The following is a 20498-nucleotide window of genomic DNA, read 5'->3' as shown; positions in this document are numbered from 1 at the left end:
ATTATATTTTGCAGATGAAATGCCAGTTAATCTTTGTTTTTGTAATGTATCTTTATTAAATACAATCAGGATTTAATGTACAAAGTGTAAAAATCATTTGAATTTGAAATATATACAATACTGTACACACGAATTTAGTAGCATTCTTTTTTTTGTCTCTGTAGCTTTCTGCAGTCTGTTAATGAGCCCTCAGCTTCCTCTGTGTCCTTCTGAAAAGTCTCAGCTCCTTCAGCACAGTTTTTTAAAGAGTTATTTGCTTCCCCAGCAGATTTAAAACTATTTTTTCGTGAAAGATCATCAGATAAATTAGTAGCTGTTGTACTGCTATTTTCATTTACACAATCAATCTGCTTTTCTTCTGGTAAAGTATTTATGAATGCTTGTGTGTTAATCATCGCAAGCTCTTCATCTGCAACCAGATCATTCTCAGGAAGATGGACAGTCTCTCTCAATTTTCTACAGGGGGTGGCATGACTGATATTCCGGTTTGTTTCTTTTGGTGACTTGCTGTGCTGAAAACCCAAACTTCGTGGAGGCTGAAATGCCTTTTTTAAAGATGGAGAAACAGTTGAACAGATTGGTGTCAGTGGTGGAGGGGCAGGTATGCGGCTGAGCAAGTCCATAGCTTTTCTCTTTTTGCTGTTTTTGGGATGGTCTTCATTAGTAGTAGCAGATGAAGACATTTTTGCTGAGCCTTGTGGGACAAGTTTCAAATTCTGTATGCTATTTGCCAAAGGGCTATGATACTTTACTTCGATATTAGGAGAGGAGACCTGTTTAAAAAAGAAGCAAGTTTTATGTTAAATAAAACATACTATTTTGTTAGCTTCCTCAAAAATTTCCACACAAGAGGGAAAAAAACTGATACAAAAATGCTATGCCATCATTCATGTCCAAGTTAAGTTTGTTATCTTCTGATAGTGATTAACATTTTTTTTTTCAAGGATTGATGCTTGATAAATCATTTTTAAAGGCACATTAAGACAGAAAAGTTTCAGTTTCTGAAATCTAAACTAAACATATGGAATTTTTTCTGTGCCAGATTGTAAGAATTCAAAATAATCATTACAGAACAGAGTTAACTTTGATTTCTACTGCACTGAATATATACTCAAAAGGTTGTTAAAGAAAAATAGAGAAGAAAACTGGGAAAAAAAGGGGGAAAATAAAGAAAGGAGGGCAGCATATAGACTGAAAAAATTAAGGTAACCATATGCACAAGATGATCACTACACTGCAAGCCATTCAAACCCATGCTTAACTTTGGTATACCTTTAAAGTCTCATTTATTTTAAATTGATTAATATATTTAATAAAATTATATATACCACTAAACCTTCAGAATTAAATATTAGAACTGCCTCTGAAAATAGAAAATGATGCTTTGCAGACTTTTTAATCTAGTCCCCAGGAATTAGTCTTATATCAGGGTGCTTCCACCTCCCTAGCAACTAGCGGCAGAAAAAAATTTTGTTCCGACTCACTCACTCCGACTGGCTATGCTTCTGGAACAACTTACCACCAGCAACCTTCAGGGAAAAGAGAGTACTATTTAACTTCAACAACTGATGTTGAGATTGCTCCAAATGTAAACATTTACTAAGTAAACTATAAGTGAACTATATCTAGAAAAAAAGAGCAGAAGATATATTATCTAAACAAGGGTAGGACTTGCAGACTGTCCTGGAAGAAAAATAAAATATTGATGAAGAATTTTCCTCCCAGTGACATCCATATGTCAGATAGTCTTCATAATGGGACCTAGAAAGCAGTAAGTCACCCGTAAGGGAAAAGAGGATTCAATTTACTCATATAAAATTAGAAAGGAAGTTAAGCACCACTGGAACACTTCTGTAAACATAATTTACCAAAAAAATGCATAAGGATGTTGACTTTAGTGGACAAAGAGGTGACGAAAATGCAACAAATCTCTAGCTACAATTTTTGTGGAAATTTTGAGGAGAAAAACCAATCAGTATAAGCCATTAGTATAAAATGTGCTTATATTATTACTTTAAGTAATGTTTGTATAAAATCAGTATTAGTTACAAGAAGCTTACCAAACTGTTACACCCTGCATAAAGGCCTGAGTTGCAAGGGGAAAGGCATTCCAAGCCATATCTTTTAGGTAAACTGGGTGTAAATGGGCCGTTTCTTTGGAGCAAATTCATCAATTTTCTTTCGGCATCAGAACAAAAGGAATCCACATTCTGTAAAGAAGAACAGATTACAATGCAGTAACAGTTTTTTAAATTACAGAAGTATTATATGCTTGCAAACAAAATTTTTGGGACTAAGCTTTCTCATCATGATTCTGCCAGAAGTTTATTTTATGGGTAACCAACAATTTAGAAGACTGCTGCACCTTCTATGGGGTGGGGGGCAAAATATACCTTCCTGATACTGTTAACAAGAAACACTTCCTTCTGTACTTAAACCTGTTTTTCAGTAAGAAGTGAGAAGGCATGACCAGATGCACTACTTAACACAGCTACAAAATTAAAATAATTGTTTTAACAGCCATTTGGTTAATGAACGTGTTCAATTGAGCAAGACAGGAAACTTTAAAAAGGCTAGAGCGAAAGTGTCAGTGGCAGATTTCCCCATTGACAGTTCCACTACTTTTGTTAGCCAGAGAATATTCTGTGGCACATCTTAAGGACAGTACAAAATCCCCCTAAAAGTCAACATTACATGCGTTACTTACTGTAAGAGTTATCAGTACTAACAGATTCTTTGGTGAAGAATACAACACAGCAATAACTAAAATTAACTGTTGAACTAAAAGGTTTACCTTTATCACACTTCTCAGTTCATTAAATTTCTCTTGAAGATGGTTTTCCTTTGGACTGGCAGAGAATACAGAAAGATCACCAGCCAAAAGCATAGGAATTTCTGATCTGAATTCAGATTGCCACTGAAGGTTGCTTGCAGAAATGAACGAACTGCGGACAACTATATCTTCAACAGCAAGGTGTCTAAGATCTGTCCAGATCTTTACTGCCACTAGATTATAGTTTTCATCAGACAAGTACACCAAAGTAATGAAACCTAAAAACAAGGAAAAAATTGAATTAAATGATAAACCTTTAAATAAAGGTTGATTACTGCAATTTGTATTTATAAAAAGAAATAACACATCTTGAAAGAGTTCTAATTGATAAATGTAACAGTGCAGCCTATCTGCATGGTAACAGATGTTTGATGGTTCATTCATAGCCTACACTAGCTCCCTACTGATTGCAGAGACCAATTCAAAGTCTGTGTTTTAAACACCAATATTCCTATGGTGCTTTCTTTTTTCAACCAAAAGATTATCAGTCTGTCTCTGGCCAGGAGCATCAATGGCTGTGCTTCCCTGGTTTCATGATATTTTTACACAGAAGAGGAGCTCACGTGCATGCAAGACAACCTCTGCAATGCCTAAAGTAAAAGCTTCTCTTGAGCTTGGATTTTCCCACACTAAAGTAGTTCCTGAACAAATAAGGGAAGACATTTTTTCTTTAGGGAAATCAAAAAATATCTGCCAGCATGTCATGGTGACGGGCTGTATTAGGTTTTGTAGCAGGTTTTGACAGACCTGCTGAACAATACCAAGATCATCTAGAATTTTGAAATAAGAAGTTTTAGTACTTATTCAATGGAAAGACATGAACATGGTCTACAACATACCTGTTTTGCCAACAGAAACTACAACTCCCACTAAATCAACTTCAGCACATGGCGGCTGAAAAGAAGGATCCAATAAACTTGTGAATGTCAGAGCCTTTCTAGGAAAGAAAATCTGTGACAGCATCTCTTGTGAGACCTGAAAATACACATTTTAAATATTTACAACATACTGTCATGCAGACTGTTATACTTTTTAATCATGACACATCTTCATGAAGTTAAAGCACTTACCGGTAATTGTAGATACTGAGTTTTCTTTGTTGCTGTTAACTGTATTTTAGCTGGGTCCGATCTTCCTTTGGACTGGGATGCTGATAGCTGGTAGATTCTGTACCGACTTCCTTCCTTTAGTAGGGAACAGACATCTAGCAGTGGACGCCAGATACTCAGTATCACTCCTGAAAATATCAGATTAAGATATATTAGGTGTACAATACTAATGTGAAGGCTTCTTAAACAAAACAAAAGAAATCCACAGCACGCCCTCTACCCAAAGAGCTTAAAGCAAAACCAAATACAACCATAAAAGTTGACATGCAAGCTGGAACACTGTTAGGAAACTCTTTTCAAATATACCTATTATGTTGAGCTGTTATCATGTGTAAATTACAGTCACTTACACATGTCCAAGTACTAACCATTATGTTTTTCTTGCTTTCTGTAGTCTACCACACATAATTTCCATACAGTAGACACATCCCTTTTGGAACAACCATGTTCTTCCTGTTCTGCAGACTCTACTGCCTTCTTGAATTCTGCCTGTATCTGAGCTTGCTTTTTATCATTCATCATCTGCCTGTGAGCATTCAAAGCTTTTAATTGGTCTTCACTGAGATAGCCCTGTAACCAAGGGAAAAAGTATTCAGTATCTTTTCTTATTAATTAAAAAAAAAAAAAAATCCTCTCAAGGTTTTTAGACAGCCTCTTTTCCAAGTATTCTTCTGTTACAAATAATCTATTGTTCAGCTGATATACTACTAGGACTTGAAATGATTCTATGTTAACACAGGGGGGTCACCAGTCTTAACCGAAGCTAAGCACCATGTGAATACTAGTATTATATTATATGCTGTTCTTACATGGTAATTGGTGAGGAGTCTGCTTAAGATGAATATTTAGTATAACAGGCATGTTTATATATTAGAAGAAAGTTCTTTGAGAGAAAAAAAAAAAAAAGAGATGCATGCCTCTCAGCTGACTGCTGTCTCTGAGTTGACACAGTGATTTATATCAAAATGCATCAGGAGCATTATCTTTCTGACCAAGCCTTCAAGATCCAGATGCCTTTACATGTAACATAACAGATATGCATAACATTTTATCAGAGAAAGTCACAGCTATAGGGTTTTAGTGCAGTCAAGGACCCTGATCTTGCAACAGATTAGGCACGCATTTAATCTATAACAACTGGTAGGGACTAATCACCTCCATCTAATTAATAAAGGTATAAACACTTAAAAATTGGGATTGAATTGGAACAGGGAATAAAGAGAGAAAGTCAGTATAATCATTCAAATACTTCAGTGAACAGCTTGCAAGAAAAATGTATACAACTCTAAAGACTTAATAGACACATTTAGTTTTCATCTACATAAGACAGAACAAAGTAATAAAATAACAAACAATATTAACTCATAATTGCACTATATTCTGGATTTGTTATATCAAGAGAGAATAATTTATTCTTTTTTGCAATCCAAGATATTACTTGGCTATTTTAACAAGCTTTCATTCAAATATTTTTCAAATTTTTTATTCTAACTTACTTAGCAATAAGCATACTGTAGGAAATCTTAAAAGAAGGCAAAATACATGGTAATTTAATGGTTGATTTTAGCAGCAGGTGCTAAATTGGAAATAATTCTACCAGCATTTCAAAATTAGCCCAGTAACATCTACAATTACCTCCATATAGCCAGGATCAGATGCATTCTGAATTGCTTCATAAAGTTCTGCACCATCTTGCAAATTATGGATTTGCTGTCTTGTGACTATGCGTGATCTCAGTGTTCTTCTGCTTGTTCTCTCTGTTAAAAAAACCCAATATGTCAGATACAGCCATTACATTTTAAAAATAAAGAAAAAAATATGTAAGAAGCATGATAGTATTTAGGCCTTGTCCAAATAAAAATACAAACTGCTACTCTACAAAAATTCATTTTCTTTAGGACAATGCTAGTGAAAAGAATTCATATTCATTTAAATGCAATGTAGACTAGAATATCACACAAACTTAGGGGAAGGTTTTATAAAAAGGCAAACTAGTTCTGGGACTTGTCTGACCCCTCGATGAGCCAGTTCAGTGTGCTAAACCAACAGAAAAGTAATGCTACAAACAAGGCAATAGTTTTCTACCAGCTTAGCAAGCCAATATCAGAGCCTTCACTTAGGAGAGGGTGAGGGACTTGACAGGGTGCCATGAAACTACACTGATACTCGACCATGTGATCTGTATGTCTGTCACTTCCTCCTCCTCTCATGTGACAAAAGGTGACCACAGGACTGAACACAAAACCTCCTTTCCTTAGGACACAAACTACAACGCAAGTTAACTTTATTGCATTAGAGGGATAGAACACTTATCTTTTCATTAGGTAAATTGTCTTTGCTGCTAGCGTTTTGGTGAATTGCCTCAGCGTAGCAGACTTCAAATAGCAGGCTCCAGTAACGATAAATTTACCAATCAACCATGAACCAAGGCAGTGAGGTAACTGATACGTGGGAGGTCACATCAAGGAAGTTTGGAGTTATAAACCAATCTTTGATTTCAAGCAGGAATTAAAAATACACATTTCTGGTGCAGCAGTGAGCTTAATGAGGTTGCAGCAAACAGCAGCCAACTGCAGCACTCGTAGCAACAACAAACCTGAAACTACTGCTAGAAACCACTGGCAAGGCTGTGCAGTGTAATCCCATCGACCTAAGGTCTCCACAATCCCATGATGGTTTGTGAGGAAAGATGTCAAGTGCTCAGTATCTTGGCACTACCATCTATTGAGATAGACCTTAAGCAGTGCCCACCCCTAGAACAAGTCTGACAGTGTCAAATCCTTGAAGAGGACGGAATTATGAATTTCAGTCCTGTAGCACCTTCCTGAGCATCATCTCAATGGTAATTTTTAGTAGCCTGGCTACCAGCAAGTTCTCAGAGTCTCAGAGATAGCCTCAAAGCCAAGCACGTAAGCATGCAGCTGTTTCATACTGGAAGGCCTTAATACATAGGAAGTAAATATCAAAACAACATGCACACACTCACTTCCATCCCCCCTCTAATTTCCTCTTCCCTACTGTCAGAGAGGCTTTTGTTAGATTCTTTAAATTCTTCTGTAAATGCCAAAAAAGAAAAAAAAAAAGTTGTGTTCTCATTACATGTTTTGAAGCAATGAGAGCTTTACCTTCATGCTTTTCAAATTCCACTTGGATTTTTGCAAACAGAGCTTCCAGTTTCTTTTGTTGATCCTCTGCATGCTTGGCAGCTTCCCTTTCTTCAGCTCGACTGTTACGAAACACGTATGAGCCAGTTGACATCTTCTCCATCCACTGAAATAAAAATATTCAAACAAAAATCAGATTTTTTTAAACTCATTTGACTTCCTTCTAATACTGAATATTAAGCAAAAATGCTTTAAGAACTGATCAGGTAGTAGTTCTTTCAGTATTATACATAAAAGGCAAAAACCCACTGCCTTGGTAGATAAATCTAGATAAAGTTTTACAGACAGAATGGAGCAGCTGTAGTTAAACCTATATGATGCAACAGCTAAAAAAAATCATAGTTTATCATAACAGATATCAGTGATGTATTTTAGAAGATACCTGGATCCCTCTTGTAGATACATTTAGATAAAAAACAAACTCAAAGATGAAAAAATACCAGAACTGTATTCTACCCAATTTCTCTCTGCACTTCAACCGTACAGTCTATATTAACATGCTGGATTAGATGCTGTAAAAGAACTATAATGCTGCTCTGCCATTGTCCTTAAACTTTTTCTGCTTGAAGTGTTTTCATAGGATTACAGCCTCATCCACAGCCCTGTCAGAACTGGTTTGCTTGAGGCCTTAAGTGCATGGTTTGAAGAGATGGGTAAGCCAAACAAAAAGGCCACTGCAGCTGAAAGCGGTAGTCTTTGGCCCCTTCCCTTGCTCTTTGTTGTGCAGTCCTGCCTCCTCCCTTGCCCTGGCTCTAGTGCTTATCTGACCCTCACTTGAACATGTTAGTTTGCTAATCCAACAGAAAGCAGTTTGCTTCTTTGTTGGTTTAGTTTTCTCCTGGTTTAGTGAACTAAATTAGCTAAGCAAGGGGGTTGGGTGAGTTCCAGATTTAGCATAAAGAAGCAGCAAGACAGTACAGCCAGGAGCAGGATGAAAAAGGGATAAAGGATGGACCTTCAGAGGCAGTGAACTGTTGAAATAGGCCCTGCCTGCCTCCTTAAATGCATGTATTTCCTCTACTATACACAGTATGACACCTCAAATTAGGGTTACTGTGGGTCTGAGACCGCATGACTCTTCAGGTAAAAAGGAGACAGATAGTCCAGGTCTTCCTATCATTTTGGTATGTTTGCTATGTTTGAGCAAGATTTTCCGTGTTTCAGGGGAAAAAAAAGAAAGAAAGAAAAAAAAAGAGCCTACATCAGCAAGCTGATCCCTTGAGGAGACAAAATACAAAGCACCACTTTCCTCCCGAGCCTTGAAGCCATCTACTGTGATGAAGCTACAGATTACAGTCTCCTTTCTGGGACCTAAGTAAATGTTAGTTCTATCAGGGAGTCCACATAGGGAGTGTTGCAATTTCCTCCACTAAAATAATGAACTAAATATCAAAATAATGACCCAAACAAATACTGATACTATCTTTGTGGAATTCATGCCACATTGACCAACATTTAAATAACTTTTTAGATAGCAAATGCCGAGGAAATTAAAAACCCTACATGTACATGCCAAGTATAACATACTCTGAGAAAAGGTAGCAAAATATGAATGTTGTATCCTGATTACACTGTTAACATTAAGAGGACTAATTACCAATGAAAATACTGCTTCTCCTTATAGTTGGGTCTGTTCTAAAAAGCAAGTAATTACAATGAAGTTGGATCATATTTAAAATCTGTCTGAATATTTAAAATATTTTCATTCTATTTTACATAAAAATTGCATTGTATTTTCAGTAATGTTATAAATAATAGATCTTACACAATACAACCAGCTATATGTAAGAAAAAAATATTCTTACAAATAGTTCTAAATTATTTCAATTATTTGCATGGATATTGTATGCTATTAATAGGGCAAACTGGGTTGGACATTTCTACTTGGAGTTGAAGCTGTCAGTGTCTTTTTCTCTCCTTTCAAACAAGCTCTGTGCTTGTTAGATTTAGCTTGCTAGATCTGAAATTCAATTATTTCTCATTCTTTGAAGCTGAAAACAAAGCCAGCCAGAGGATACTGAGCGTAAACTGAAATTCTTCTTACATCGTGATACGTCACTACTGAAATATTAAACACATGAACTTTTTAGCACTCTATATTATGTCTCATTTCAGAAATGATGCAACAATTAACTATTTAGATAAGTTAGATCTAATAGAATCTATTAGATTTATAAAATACTTATACCATACCTGAATAGGATAAGTTCTTTGAATAACTACATCAATACATCCCACTGCACCGCCCTCACTGTAAAGCGATGACAAAGGCAAAGGAAAAGGTCTGGGATCCCAATGAAATCCTAGTTTTGCATGCCATCGTGCACATCGAGTACTGTTTGCTGAAATCTGAATAAGTTCAATGTTGAATGAAAAACTGACACTGATAGGTCAAAAAGAAATCCAACTTACTAAACGAGAGGGAAGAATATTTTTACACTAACCTCACTAAAAACCTCTCATTTCTGCACCTGAATGTACTACATTTTGGTTGCAGGGTTTCTTTTCATATTGAAAAACGTATCTTAAGCAGGTATTAAAATTTTGCTAAGTTAAACTTCTCTAAGAAATGAGTATCCATGAAATACAAGCCATTGCCTTATACTAGCATAGAAAAATCTGAAACTTTACACAGCACATTATTATCCTCAGACAAGTCAAGCCCCCCCCTCAAGCTCACCCTCTCACAAACTGTTTCCCCCTCCCTTTCTTCCTCAAGCTTCTATATTATCTATGATGGATAAATAGTTTTTGTAACTTGATGTCTCAACAAATTAAGGATTTGGAATGGACAAAACATGCAACAGATACCTTGACAGAATTTTATACTATAAACTTCCTCTTCCAATCCTATTGAATAGTGTTAACTGCCTTGTGTCATGTCTTAGTAATCTGGATATTAAACTGACAAAACTTTTGTCTGAATATAGAACTCCATCTGGTTTACAGCATTGCCCAAGTAAATAGCATCCATCACATCTCTCAGTCACATCCAATCAAGCTGAACTAATATTTCATTTTACCTTTAACATAAGAGAATCTGGGGCTTCCAGTGGTGTACATCCATTCTGAGAGCCAACAAGTTCTGCTCCATGTACTATGATCTTCTGACCAACAGTGAGCCGCCTTCTATGCAAGAACGCTTTGAGAGGCGGATCCACAAGAGCTCTAATCCCGTACCAGCCATCAGTAACTTCAATTATTGCTGCTTCTTTTTTACTTTCCACACTCTTATTGTTACTGCTAGGAGACACAATGGTATTCAGTGATATGATTTTAGAAATACACAGTATGAGTGTTTTACCTGCAGTATCATCCTTCTCCATTATTTTTTTGATCGCTGATCGTTTACTTTTATCAACTTCCAAATCATATCTACAAAAAAGAACCCATGACACTCTGTTAAAACATGCAAAATCCATCACAATCGTTTTCCTTTAAAATAACAGTAGCAAACTATTGCTAAATCAAACTACAGGCTTTAGCACCATTGTAGCAAAGTGACACTTATAAAATTTTTAGCGAATAACATGCAATACATTTTTAATATTGATATAATTAAGCTCAACAATACAAGCATTTCAATAAATAAATCAGGTAGATGTGCTTAATTTAAAATATTACAAACTAGAAAGGACACAGTATCACAAATTACAACTCCAAATACGTTGCTATGCATACCTATATTTTAATTGCAACAACACTGTTTCTGGTGTCAAACATCTGTTAGCAAATTCATGTGGAAAAGACACTTCCATGGCTGCCAATTTCCATACAATCCACCTATAGTGATTGTAAACCCATGCCTCTGTTATTAGCTTGGGATCCACACCAGGAGTATCACACAGGGCTCTGCAAATGAATTATTAATAAATTAATCTGAAATCCACTGCAAGTTTTCACTTTTACCTGTTTTTCCCTAGCATTGCATTCAGTACACCTGCATAGGCAACAATAACAAAGGCATAATTACTACTGTGAAAACTAGAAGATCACTTACCATAAACTGGAGGTCTTTCCCAAAGTCTTGTCCACATGCACTTTGGCAGCTTGCATATGCATACATACATGCGTTCTTGAAATGGAGACTTTTTAACCCTAGCAGTAGCTGCAGGGACATGCCCTGTCAGCTTCCTAGAGTTATGCACATAGCATAAAGGGACAGATGTGTGCTCCATTCCCTTTCAACACTGGAATTTCCCCTGCTTGCTTGATGAATTAATGACAATCCCCTTCTACCTCACAGTCTTTAAAGTTGTGATTTGGGTGTTTTTTTGTTTGTTTGCCTTTTTTTTTTTTTTAATATGCATGTGGACAAGTCATTTCAAAACTTTCAGCTTTGAAAGAACTTTCTTCTCTCTGTTGGATGAGTGCTCAAGCTGCCTTTCATTCAGTCTTGATTCCAAGCTGTCCCCTTCTGACCTGCGTGAGAGGTCTTGGAAACCTTTATTTTTTCCAACTCTCCTGATCACTAGGAAAGCCATTTCATTAAAGAAGGAAGAGGAAGAATCAGACTAGAGATTCAAATGGCTGAGCCATTAGACTGGTTAGAACACAAGTTAAACCCCACAAAAAGAGTCAGTTCCCAACTGGTCAGAAAGCCTCAAGAAGACTTAAGAATATAATGAATTGTATTGCATTGGGTGAGGAAAAGAAACAATTTAAAGGCTGAAAACTCATACATAGGAGAACAAAGAGCAGGCATGACCATCAAATTAATTATCATTACATTAGAAGAAAGCCAAGTAATCTTAAGCTTTAGGAGATACTCTGTAATCTCTTGTAAAGGACACTCAAAAGTTAAAGACAACATTCAGTTCATGATTAAGACCCTAAATATAGATGACTAAATGAAGGCATATATGTTGTAGTTAATGGAGATTCAGTTAATACGCTTACCAGGATAAAGAGACTGATTCAGCTGACCAGTCAATAGGTATTTGTTCTCAACCATATACTTTAAAATATACACAAGTCTAGAAAAGATAAAGGAACTGAAGGCACTTGTGGAGCAACCTCTACAAATTGCTTGACAGGAAATCTGGTATTCAGGGTCAGATCTATGTTGACAGCCGGAGCAAGTTCTGATACCGAAAATGCCTTGGCTGTGCTGGGACAGCTCTCAGTATGTTGGTGGTTTCTCTCTTCTTTTGCTAAAAAAAGGAACGTGAGGAAAGCCATATACCAGGTGGCCTGACCAGAATCGGAAACACATCTGAAAAGGATTGCCAAGACAAGTTTCCACTGGAACAGGAAATTGGACTGCCTAAAAAGGCCAATATTTGGCTTGTCTAGTCATAAAATGTTTTGTGCCAATACTTTAATACATTTCCCATTCACAGGAAAATTGTGTGAAATGAATCAAGATAACCACTGGAACCTCCAACATGTAAAAGCAGTAAATTGCAAATACACTGATACAGAGTTGGTACATTTTTCCAAGAGGTCTACTGCTTCTTGACAAAGAACAACCCAAACCTCATGTCCTATTCATTTGTGTGGAACACTGTAGTCGTGTTGCTGGTCAGCCTAGAAATAGCAACCTATCCTATGAAAAAGCAATGACCAGTACCTACTAAAACGCATAAAACTCTAAAACACTAACAAGTAGGCAAGAGCTCTTGCACTGTTACTGCACTCAGGTGAACATCCCAGCCAGTCTTTTAAGCATCAACCATAAATGCTTTGTAGGAGCACTCCCTCTGACAAGGTGTGTCTCAAAAATATTCAACAATTGTGTCCCCACTGGAGGGAAATGGAGAATCAGGGATGGTAATGTTAATAGTGAAATACTTGCCAAATGGGGAGTAAACAGGCAAGCCACAAGTTAGGTTAAGCTCTGTGTATTCTGCCTCTGGGTAACTACTTAAACGCATCCAGTTACGTGGCCCAGAGATGTCAATGAAACAGTTGGGTCATGTGATGCCACAGGGTGTGAAAGGAGCTGTGGGAGGATTAACTTTGCCTTACAGTATTTAGAATAACAATAATTAATGGTTTAACTGGCTAGAATATTTTCATATTTATTGTCAAACCAAGAGACTCAAGAACTTCCAGAGCAGAGTGCAAAGTTGCCTTGACTTCAGCAAGGACTTTGACAGTCCCCCAAAGCTTCCTCATCACCAAATTGGTAAGATATGGGCTGGATAAGTAGATAAGATGGGTGGAAAATTGGCTGCCCTGCTAGGCTCAGAGTTGTGATCCACAGTATAAAGTCCAGCTGGTGGCATCTCTTAGGGATCAATATGGGGACCAATACTGACTGTTTAATGTCTTCATCAACAACCTGACTTCAGCAAGTTTGCAGATGACACCAAATTGGGGGGAGTGGTCAATACACTGGAGGGCAAGGCTGCTATTCAAAGGGACCTGGACAGGTTGGAGAAATGTGCTAACAGGAATCTCAGAATTCAACAAAAGCAAATGCAGTCTTGCACCTGGGATGGAATAACCTCACGTAACAGTAACAGGCGGGGGTTATTTGTCTGGGAAGCTGCTTTGCAGAAAAGGATCTTGGGTCCTGGTGAATAACAAGATGATCATGAGGCAGTAGTGTGTCCTTGCAGCAAAGGCCAACTGCATCCTGGGCTGTATTGTTATGAGTGAAATCAGCAGAGGAGTGATCCTTCCCCTTCGGCATTTGTGAGACTACACCTGGAGTAGTGTTCAGGTTTGGGCTCTCCAAAGCAAAGATGTTGGTATATTGGAGCAAACCCAGCAGACAGCCACCAAGATGGTTTCCCCATGTTCCAGGGGGCCGAGTACATTACATATGAGGAGAGGCTAAGAGATCTGTCTTTATTCAGCTTTAAGAAGAGAAGACTAAGAGGAGACCTTATTGCTGTCTACAACTACCTGATTGGAGGACACAGAGAAGATGGCGACAGACTCTTCTCAGAAGTGCATGCAATAGGACGAGAGGCAATGGACAAGCTGAAACACGAAAAATTCCAACTAGATACAAGGATTTTTTTGAATATATTTTTTAAACGTGAGAGTGGTCAAATACCAGCATGGGCTGCCCAGAGGGGTTGTGGAATCGCTATCCTTGGAGATATTCAAGACTCAACTAGATAAGTACCTGTGTGACCAGATCTAAATAGACCTGTTTTGAACAGGAGCTTGGACTGGATGATCGCTGGAGGTCCCTTCCAACCTAACCTACTTTGTGATTCTGTAAATTCCAGCACTTGATCTTGAGAGCACTCCTTACTGCGTAGTTATTTGTTATGGACACAGTTCTCCTAAGATGAACAAATACTGTTGGCACCAAAAACGTTTCCCAAAGTCATGTGGAAAAAGTCAGCAATGATCCTGACTCACTGAGGAGGGCGAGAAAGTATTTTTTCCAGGAGGAAGCTCAGATTACAACATGGAAGTAAACACCTTGTACAAGTCAATTTTCCCCATGCTGGATTACTTGCACCAACTTCACCAGCCCAAACTCAGACTTGCAAATCAAAGCAGTCCTGGAAATTGGAACAGACCTAATCTCTGTTGTATTTTGGTACTGGAAAGCAGATGCTGCAAATGTCTTCATTCTGATATTATGTATGTTGGTAATGCATGCTTGACTACAAATACTGCTCAAGTACAGGTCTCTGGCTTGAATATTTGGGTGAACACATACCAACAGTGATGCTGACTTGAAAAAGAAACAACCTCAAACTGGCTGAGGAAAACGGCAAAACTCCAGAAATTATTTTACTTGCCAATATTTTCTGAAGTTTTGCTGAAACAACAGTACACCAATAGTTCCTTCTGCTGTTTAACATACTTTTGCTAAAGTTGCATTTAATGTATAAACTTGCTTACGGCAAAACAAAACATAATTTTCATGAAAGTGTTTAGGAGATATGCACTCAACACATTCTTTTTTTTTTTTTTTCCTCAGTTTATCTTAAATGACCTTAAATGTCCAGGAATAGAAGGTGGGCCAGGAAGAGTGGAGCTGTTTGTATGCTTTTTTGCTTCTTATATATACATTCAAAGAATGAATCAGTGAAAGTTCTACCAGTGGAATCTTGGCTTCCTTCAAATCATGCTACAAATCCACTTTCTTTCTGTAAGTCAGCTTTAAAAACTTCATCATTAAAAAACATTGCCAGCCTTGTCCTGCCAAAGAAACCTTAAACAACTTCTGCCCCCCGCACAAACCCAACCTTCATTCCTTCACCCCCCCGCCAAACTCTTGAGCCTACCAGAGACAAATCCTTTTCCACTTGAAAAATCACAACCTATTAATGCTATTAATTAAACAAAATGGTAAAGGGCTAAATTAATCAGTAAATAGTAACATTTTTCTAGACTACATACGCTATGGAAAAAACTCTTGAAATTTTCTGAATTGACTTTATGTTTTACTTAATGCTCAATTAAGATCACGAACAGTGATTTTAATTACCAGTAGTCTACATAGTTACAGTAACAGAAGTGTACTAAAAATGCATGGTAAAAAAGTAGCCAGAGGTTATAAAAGACCATTTTGTTGAATTTACTGTAAGGAATAAGAGAATCGCAAGCTAATATAGCACACTTGCCTCAAGTTCATAAGTAAAAGTACCTGTAAAACTCTTTTTTTCCAGCTTTCCCCTCATCTGTAGGTATTAGGCATCCTCCATCAGCAAGTTGCATCCCATGCCCAGCTAGTAAATACTCCTTACTGAAAAAATCTTCCATGAGAAACTGAAAAGATTCTGCATTCACAGCGTTAACTTGTATGCAATGTTTTGAAACACCATATGTGTAAAGCTGCAAAAAATTAGATGAAAAAGACAAAATAATGACAATACAGTAAGAATTCAGCTGATTCTTTACATCTAATGCTACAAATTCACATATAGTATCTCATGAGCTTGAGTCAGCTTTTATCTGACCTTGTCATTTTGTATGTAATCCAAGGAGAACGGAGGAACTCTCAACAATTATTTTTGCAGAAGCACAGCAGCACATGCGTGCTTTTAAAAAGGATTTCAAAAATTCAACAGGCTTTGCACCTTTACTGTGCCAAAAGCAAGACGTTTTTGGTATTGACTCAGCTCAACTAAAATTTTAACTGGGTGTTAAGAAGCTTATTTAAAAAAAACTCTTTATATGGGCTAAAGGTCATTGGCTGCTATCACCGGTGGATTTTTTCCTTGCTCTGCTTCTCTCATTTGATGATTGTTACAGAAACACATAAGATTCTTTTTAGTTGGAATATTCTTAAAAACTGTGGATACACAAAACTCCTTAAAAAGCTGTAGCAACTGGTATAATAGTTGTACTGTACTTATCTTGAAACCAAACAAAATACACATTTTACTTAAATGTATCTATTCAAAAGATTTTGTTTGCCTGTTTAAGGAAGAGACCCTGAAAAGATGCACAGTATAAAGGTATGAATATACCTGCTCCGCAGAATAAGAACTAGGAGACTTCTCTTCTACTGCAGTTTTCAGAGAGATTCTATTTCTTGCAGAGGTTTTTATGACATAAAGACTGCCTAGTTGTGAGCTAATATTTTGTCTATATTTCTTTTTAATTCTCATTTCCTGCAGATCTCTTGCACAGTGGAGATTTGTCATCATCTTGCTCATAACTGCGAAAATAAAAAATCATGAAAACCTGCTTACAATATTATCAAAGATAGTCATATAATAAAAGCAGATTCAAAGATGCATATTTTCCAAGTCACTACACAGGTCTTTAGAATCTGTAACAGTCTAAATATTCAAAGTTTAAAGCATGTAAAAAGCAGTGTTTACTGAAGGTATTTGAAAAATATTGACATGAAATGAACTGAAGTCCCTGAACTAAATACCGTATATTTCTCCCCAGACTGAACTCTATCTTCATAGAAAATGCCAAATGAAAAGAAACAGGTAGATGATGACTAAAACACCTGTAATCCTGAGATCCTGACCTGTAAACAGGGGATCTAGATCTGCAAACACTTATGCATATGTTTAAACTGATATACATGAGTTCTTCTGAAGAAATCCAAACTATGTGATTTTAGTAGTTACATAAGTTATACATACTGAAACATTCTAGAGAGACTAGAAGGCATAAGTAAGTCCGCATACCAATGAAAGTGAAAGAACAGAGCATTTAAACTCTGCTGCTTTGAAAATGCCACAGTCAGCCATTTGTATGGTTAGGCCTACATTTTAATCAGGAAACAGAATGTATATATGCGTCTATAGAAGTGAATGAAGTATAGCAAGGCCACTCTATAAAGTGGCCTATATATATATATAAAAAACAATTTAAGTATTCTAGGATCTTTATAGATTTTTTATATCTCTCTCTCTATATATATATCTTTTATATACATATAAAATCAAATATCAGATGAAACATAACCAACTTAAACATTTGTTCCGGAAACAGCATGTGAAACCAAATTGCTCACATGCGTAATTAACTTTTAAGATGCGCATGCCATATAATGAGCACAGTATAAAGTATGATTTCCTAATTTCCCTACAAAAAGCTTATAAAGAAAATAAAAAGTCTGACAGAATGTGCAAAGCCCTTAAAGATCAAATTCTGATTGTTAGTATTTGTAGTAGGTAAGTGATCAAAATCTGAAAATACCTGAATTGCCATTTTCTAAGTCAGTGTCTGCTGCTTGCTGAATGCAATTGCTGCCCTCTGACTGGGGGTGGTGAGCTGCAGCAGTATGTTGTTCAGCTGTGATCTGATTTATTTCCCTCTCTTTAGTCATATTTTTGCTGATCAATGAGTCACATCTGCTGCTGCTGTCTTGTTCATTTGTAGAAAAAGTCAGCTTTGTTCTGAAGGGTGGAATAAAAGTTTTAACAGTTCTGCCAGGTTTGTATAAACTTCTTGTTTCTTCAGTCTCTTCAGCCAAGGCCTTATGTGGAGTAGAAAACCCTGAAGTACCACTTGAAGACTGTCTTAGTGCACAGTGCTGAAAAATAGCAGATTTAGATTTAAATCCTTTGAAGTCTTGATCCGGTAGAGTAAAGGTAGGAGTCTTGACTTCTTGTCGTTCTTTAGTAGCACTGCAGAGGCGAAAATATTTAAGCGTATAGGTTCAGCTTCCTGACATAAAAATCTTTGTAAAAATTTTGACATTCTTAATTTAGTAAAGTAACTTTCAACACCATGTCAATAAAAAGATAGAATGTTATCTAGTCTTTGACATTTTAAAAAATGAATAATTAATTTGCATCTACTGAGAAAAAAGAAAAGTGTAAAATTTCTGGTTTTCATCTCAGTGGACTACTGCAGCAATACATGTCATAGGTAATTTGATGTGTTTATTCTGAAGTAAAATGATTAGTCTTTTAGAAAGTTGGGTAGTAAATTACTACCGTAGGTTAAAAATGTCACAAGAAACTGCAAGGTCTTAAGAAACTTTAAAATATATTATAAATTACTCACCCCAAAGGTCCACAAGTTATGGGTTTTAAAGGAACATGGTATATAAATTTTCTTCTGTCTTTGAAAATGCCTGTAATTAGAAAAAAAAAGTTTGAAATGGTACATTATATGGATGGACATTTACAGAACATATCTATATATTTATAATGTTAATACAGAGAAAGACAAGTTTGCAAAGTGGGTTAAAACAGTTCTTCGTCATGTTTTTTACAATAAAATCTTTGTATAAAACGTCTTTGATGTTGAGAAAGCCATTTCCGTTTTCCTAGCTTATCTTCAATGAACAAAAAAAAAAAAAAAAAAAAAAAAAATCAGGCACAAAACATTTAACATTTCCAGGGCTAATCTTACTTTGAGAACAGCTCTTGATATCTGAACTATTTTTTTCAACAGTACTGCTAGAAACCACTTACAGAAGGAAAAACCAATTATCTTTTACATTTCTGAATATTAAAAAATTTTTATAACACAAACTTGTCTTTCATAATCTGACTGCCCCTAGAAATATTTCTATTTACCAGTTCAGTAACTGGCATCCTCTGGAATGCAATGCTCTTGTGCATTTGACATGTTCCACATGGCCAGCACCAGATATTTTGCCAACATCTGTTTGATCTAAGCATTACAGTTATCCTTATCAACTAAACCAAGGATACACCGATAGTTACAGACCAACAAACACAAATTAAAAACTCCTAACAGAGAAAGTTCGACACCAGAAGGATGACTGTTTTACAGGTTCTCAAAAAATCTTGCTGTGGCTAAAACCAAGGAAACTAACATAACTGTCAGTAGTCTGGTGATAGGCCATCATAAATGCAAAATACATTTTCAAGGAACAACAGAGTTCTCCTCTTTAATGATAATACATAGTTCAATACACCTGATAAATTAAATGCTGATGCGAAACTCAAGATTAACCTCACATGACTGATTTTTTTTTTTTCAGTTTAGAAATGTAAACCTTTCTTAAAGATTCTTCTCTCTGGAAAATGAGAGACTGAGCAAGATCTTTATAAAGATGACATTCAACCACACACGTCATCTTATGTGACAAATAAGAAAGATTTAGGAATACAGTATTTCCCCTTGGCTGGTGTCAAAACACTTGGCAAGCAATAAGTGTATGAGTAGACTGGTAGCCATCTTAAGAAACTATGGGAACCAGAATCAAACCCAGCACATCTGGGGTCACACAGGAGTTCTGACTGGTCTTAGCTAAGGTTCTTGGCAGTTACAATACAGGTTGAAAAACAAATAACTGATGCCATCTCCTATTGCACCCCAATTCTTGTTCGTACTGGTTACAAACAGCTCTAAAAGATAAGTGACTATAAGGCTAAACTCTTAATTCTCATTTGTGAGTGTGTAAGATGTTTTGGGTTCCTGGTAGGGGAATGTTTATATTTTATTCCAGGTAAGCTCCCCATTCAATTAAGAATTCATTTAGCAATTTATTTATTTTTTTTATCTGCAACTGCAAAAGAAGAGAGCATGTTTGCACAAACCAGGTTCTCCTCCTTCCATTATTCTAAGGACATGCTTATCTTGGACTTACCAACATATCTAAATCACGTCTGACTGGAACTTAAATTGATTTGTGCTGTGCCTTTAGGCTGTGAAAAGGAGGTTTCAGATGAGAAGTCATATAAACAAGATGCCATGTGATCTAGGAGTCAGAGGAAAGATTTGGATAGAACAACTGTTTTCAGTTGTTCCACCATACAGAGTAACACTGTCCAGATTCTGTTTCAGGATAGGATATTATTTACAGATGCAGGGTACAAAATTGTTCTCTGGCAGCAACTTACAAGTTCCATTTAAAACTTTCTTTGAATCATGAATCTTATGCTTAGAACAGATTTAAGGCTGCATTCAGGAACCAATGAATTTGTTCAAAAGAATAGCTTTCTAGGAGTCCAATATCTAGTTACAGAATCACTTCTGCACACTCATGTAGGTAAGTCATTATAGTTACTGTGATAACTGTAAACTTTC

At 36.5% G+C, this 20498-nt stretch overlaps 1 protein-coding gene across 1 annotated transcript in view; it reads right to left on the bottom strand.

Annotated features, from left to right (window-relative positions):
• Window positions 1-32: 32 nt before the first annotated feature.
• The window catches only part of BRCA2 (BRCA2 DNA repair associated), a 40009-nt gene continuing 19543 nt past the window's right edge, over window positions 33-20498 (bottom strand). The window contains exons 13-27 of the mRNA XM_067291099.1: window positions 18501-18570; window positions 17688-18118; window positions 16496-16686; window positions 15670-15857; window positions 10788-10958; window positions 10130-10481; window positions 9300-9455; window positions 7068-7212; window positions 5578-5699; window positions 4311-4512; window positions 3904-4070; window positions 3673-3808; window positions 2795-3051; window positions 2061-2210; window positions 33-773 (exon numbers count right to left, since the gene is read on the bottom strand). Coding sequence (XP_067147200.1) covers window positions 135-773; window positions 2061-2210; window positions 2795-3051; window positions 3673-3808; window positions 3904-4070; window positions 4311-4512; window positions 5578-5699; window positions 7068-7212; window positions 9300-9455; window positions 10130-10481; window positions 10788-10958; window positions 15670-15857; window positions 16496-16686; window positions 17688-18118; window positions 18501-18570 — 3377 coding nt within the window. The 3' untranslated portion in view covers window positions 33-134. The remainder of the gene's footprint in view (window positions 774-2060; window positions 2211-2794; window positions 3052-3672; window positions 3809-3903; window positions 4071-4310; window positions 4513-5577; window positions 5700-7067; window positions 7213-9299; window positions 9456-10129; window positions 10482-10787; window positions 10959-15669; window positions 15858-16495; window positions 16687-17687; window positions 18119-18500; window positions 18571-20498) is intronic.

Source organism: Apteryx mantelli, chromosome 1 (assembly GCF_036417845.1).
Source record: "Apteryx mantelli isolate bAptMan1 chromosome 1, bAptMan1.hap1, whole genome shotgun sequence".
Classification (NCBI taxonomy): domain Eukaryota; kingdom Metazoa; phylum Chordata; class Aves; order Apterygiformes; family Apterygidae; genus Apteryx; species Apteryx mantelli.
The sequence above is the reverse complement of the archived record's forward strand: the minus strand, read 5'-3'. Positions and strand labels throughout refer to the sequence as shown.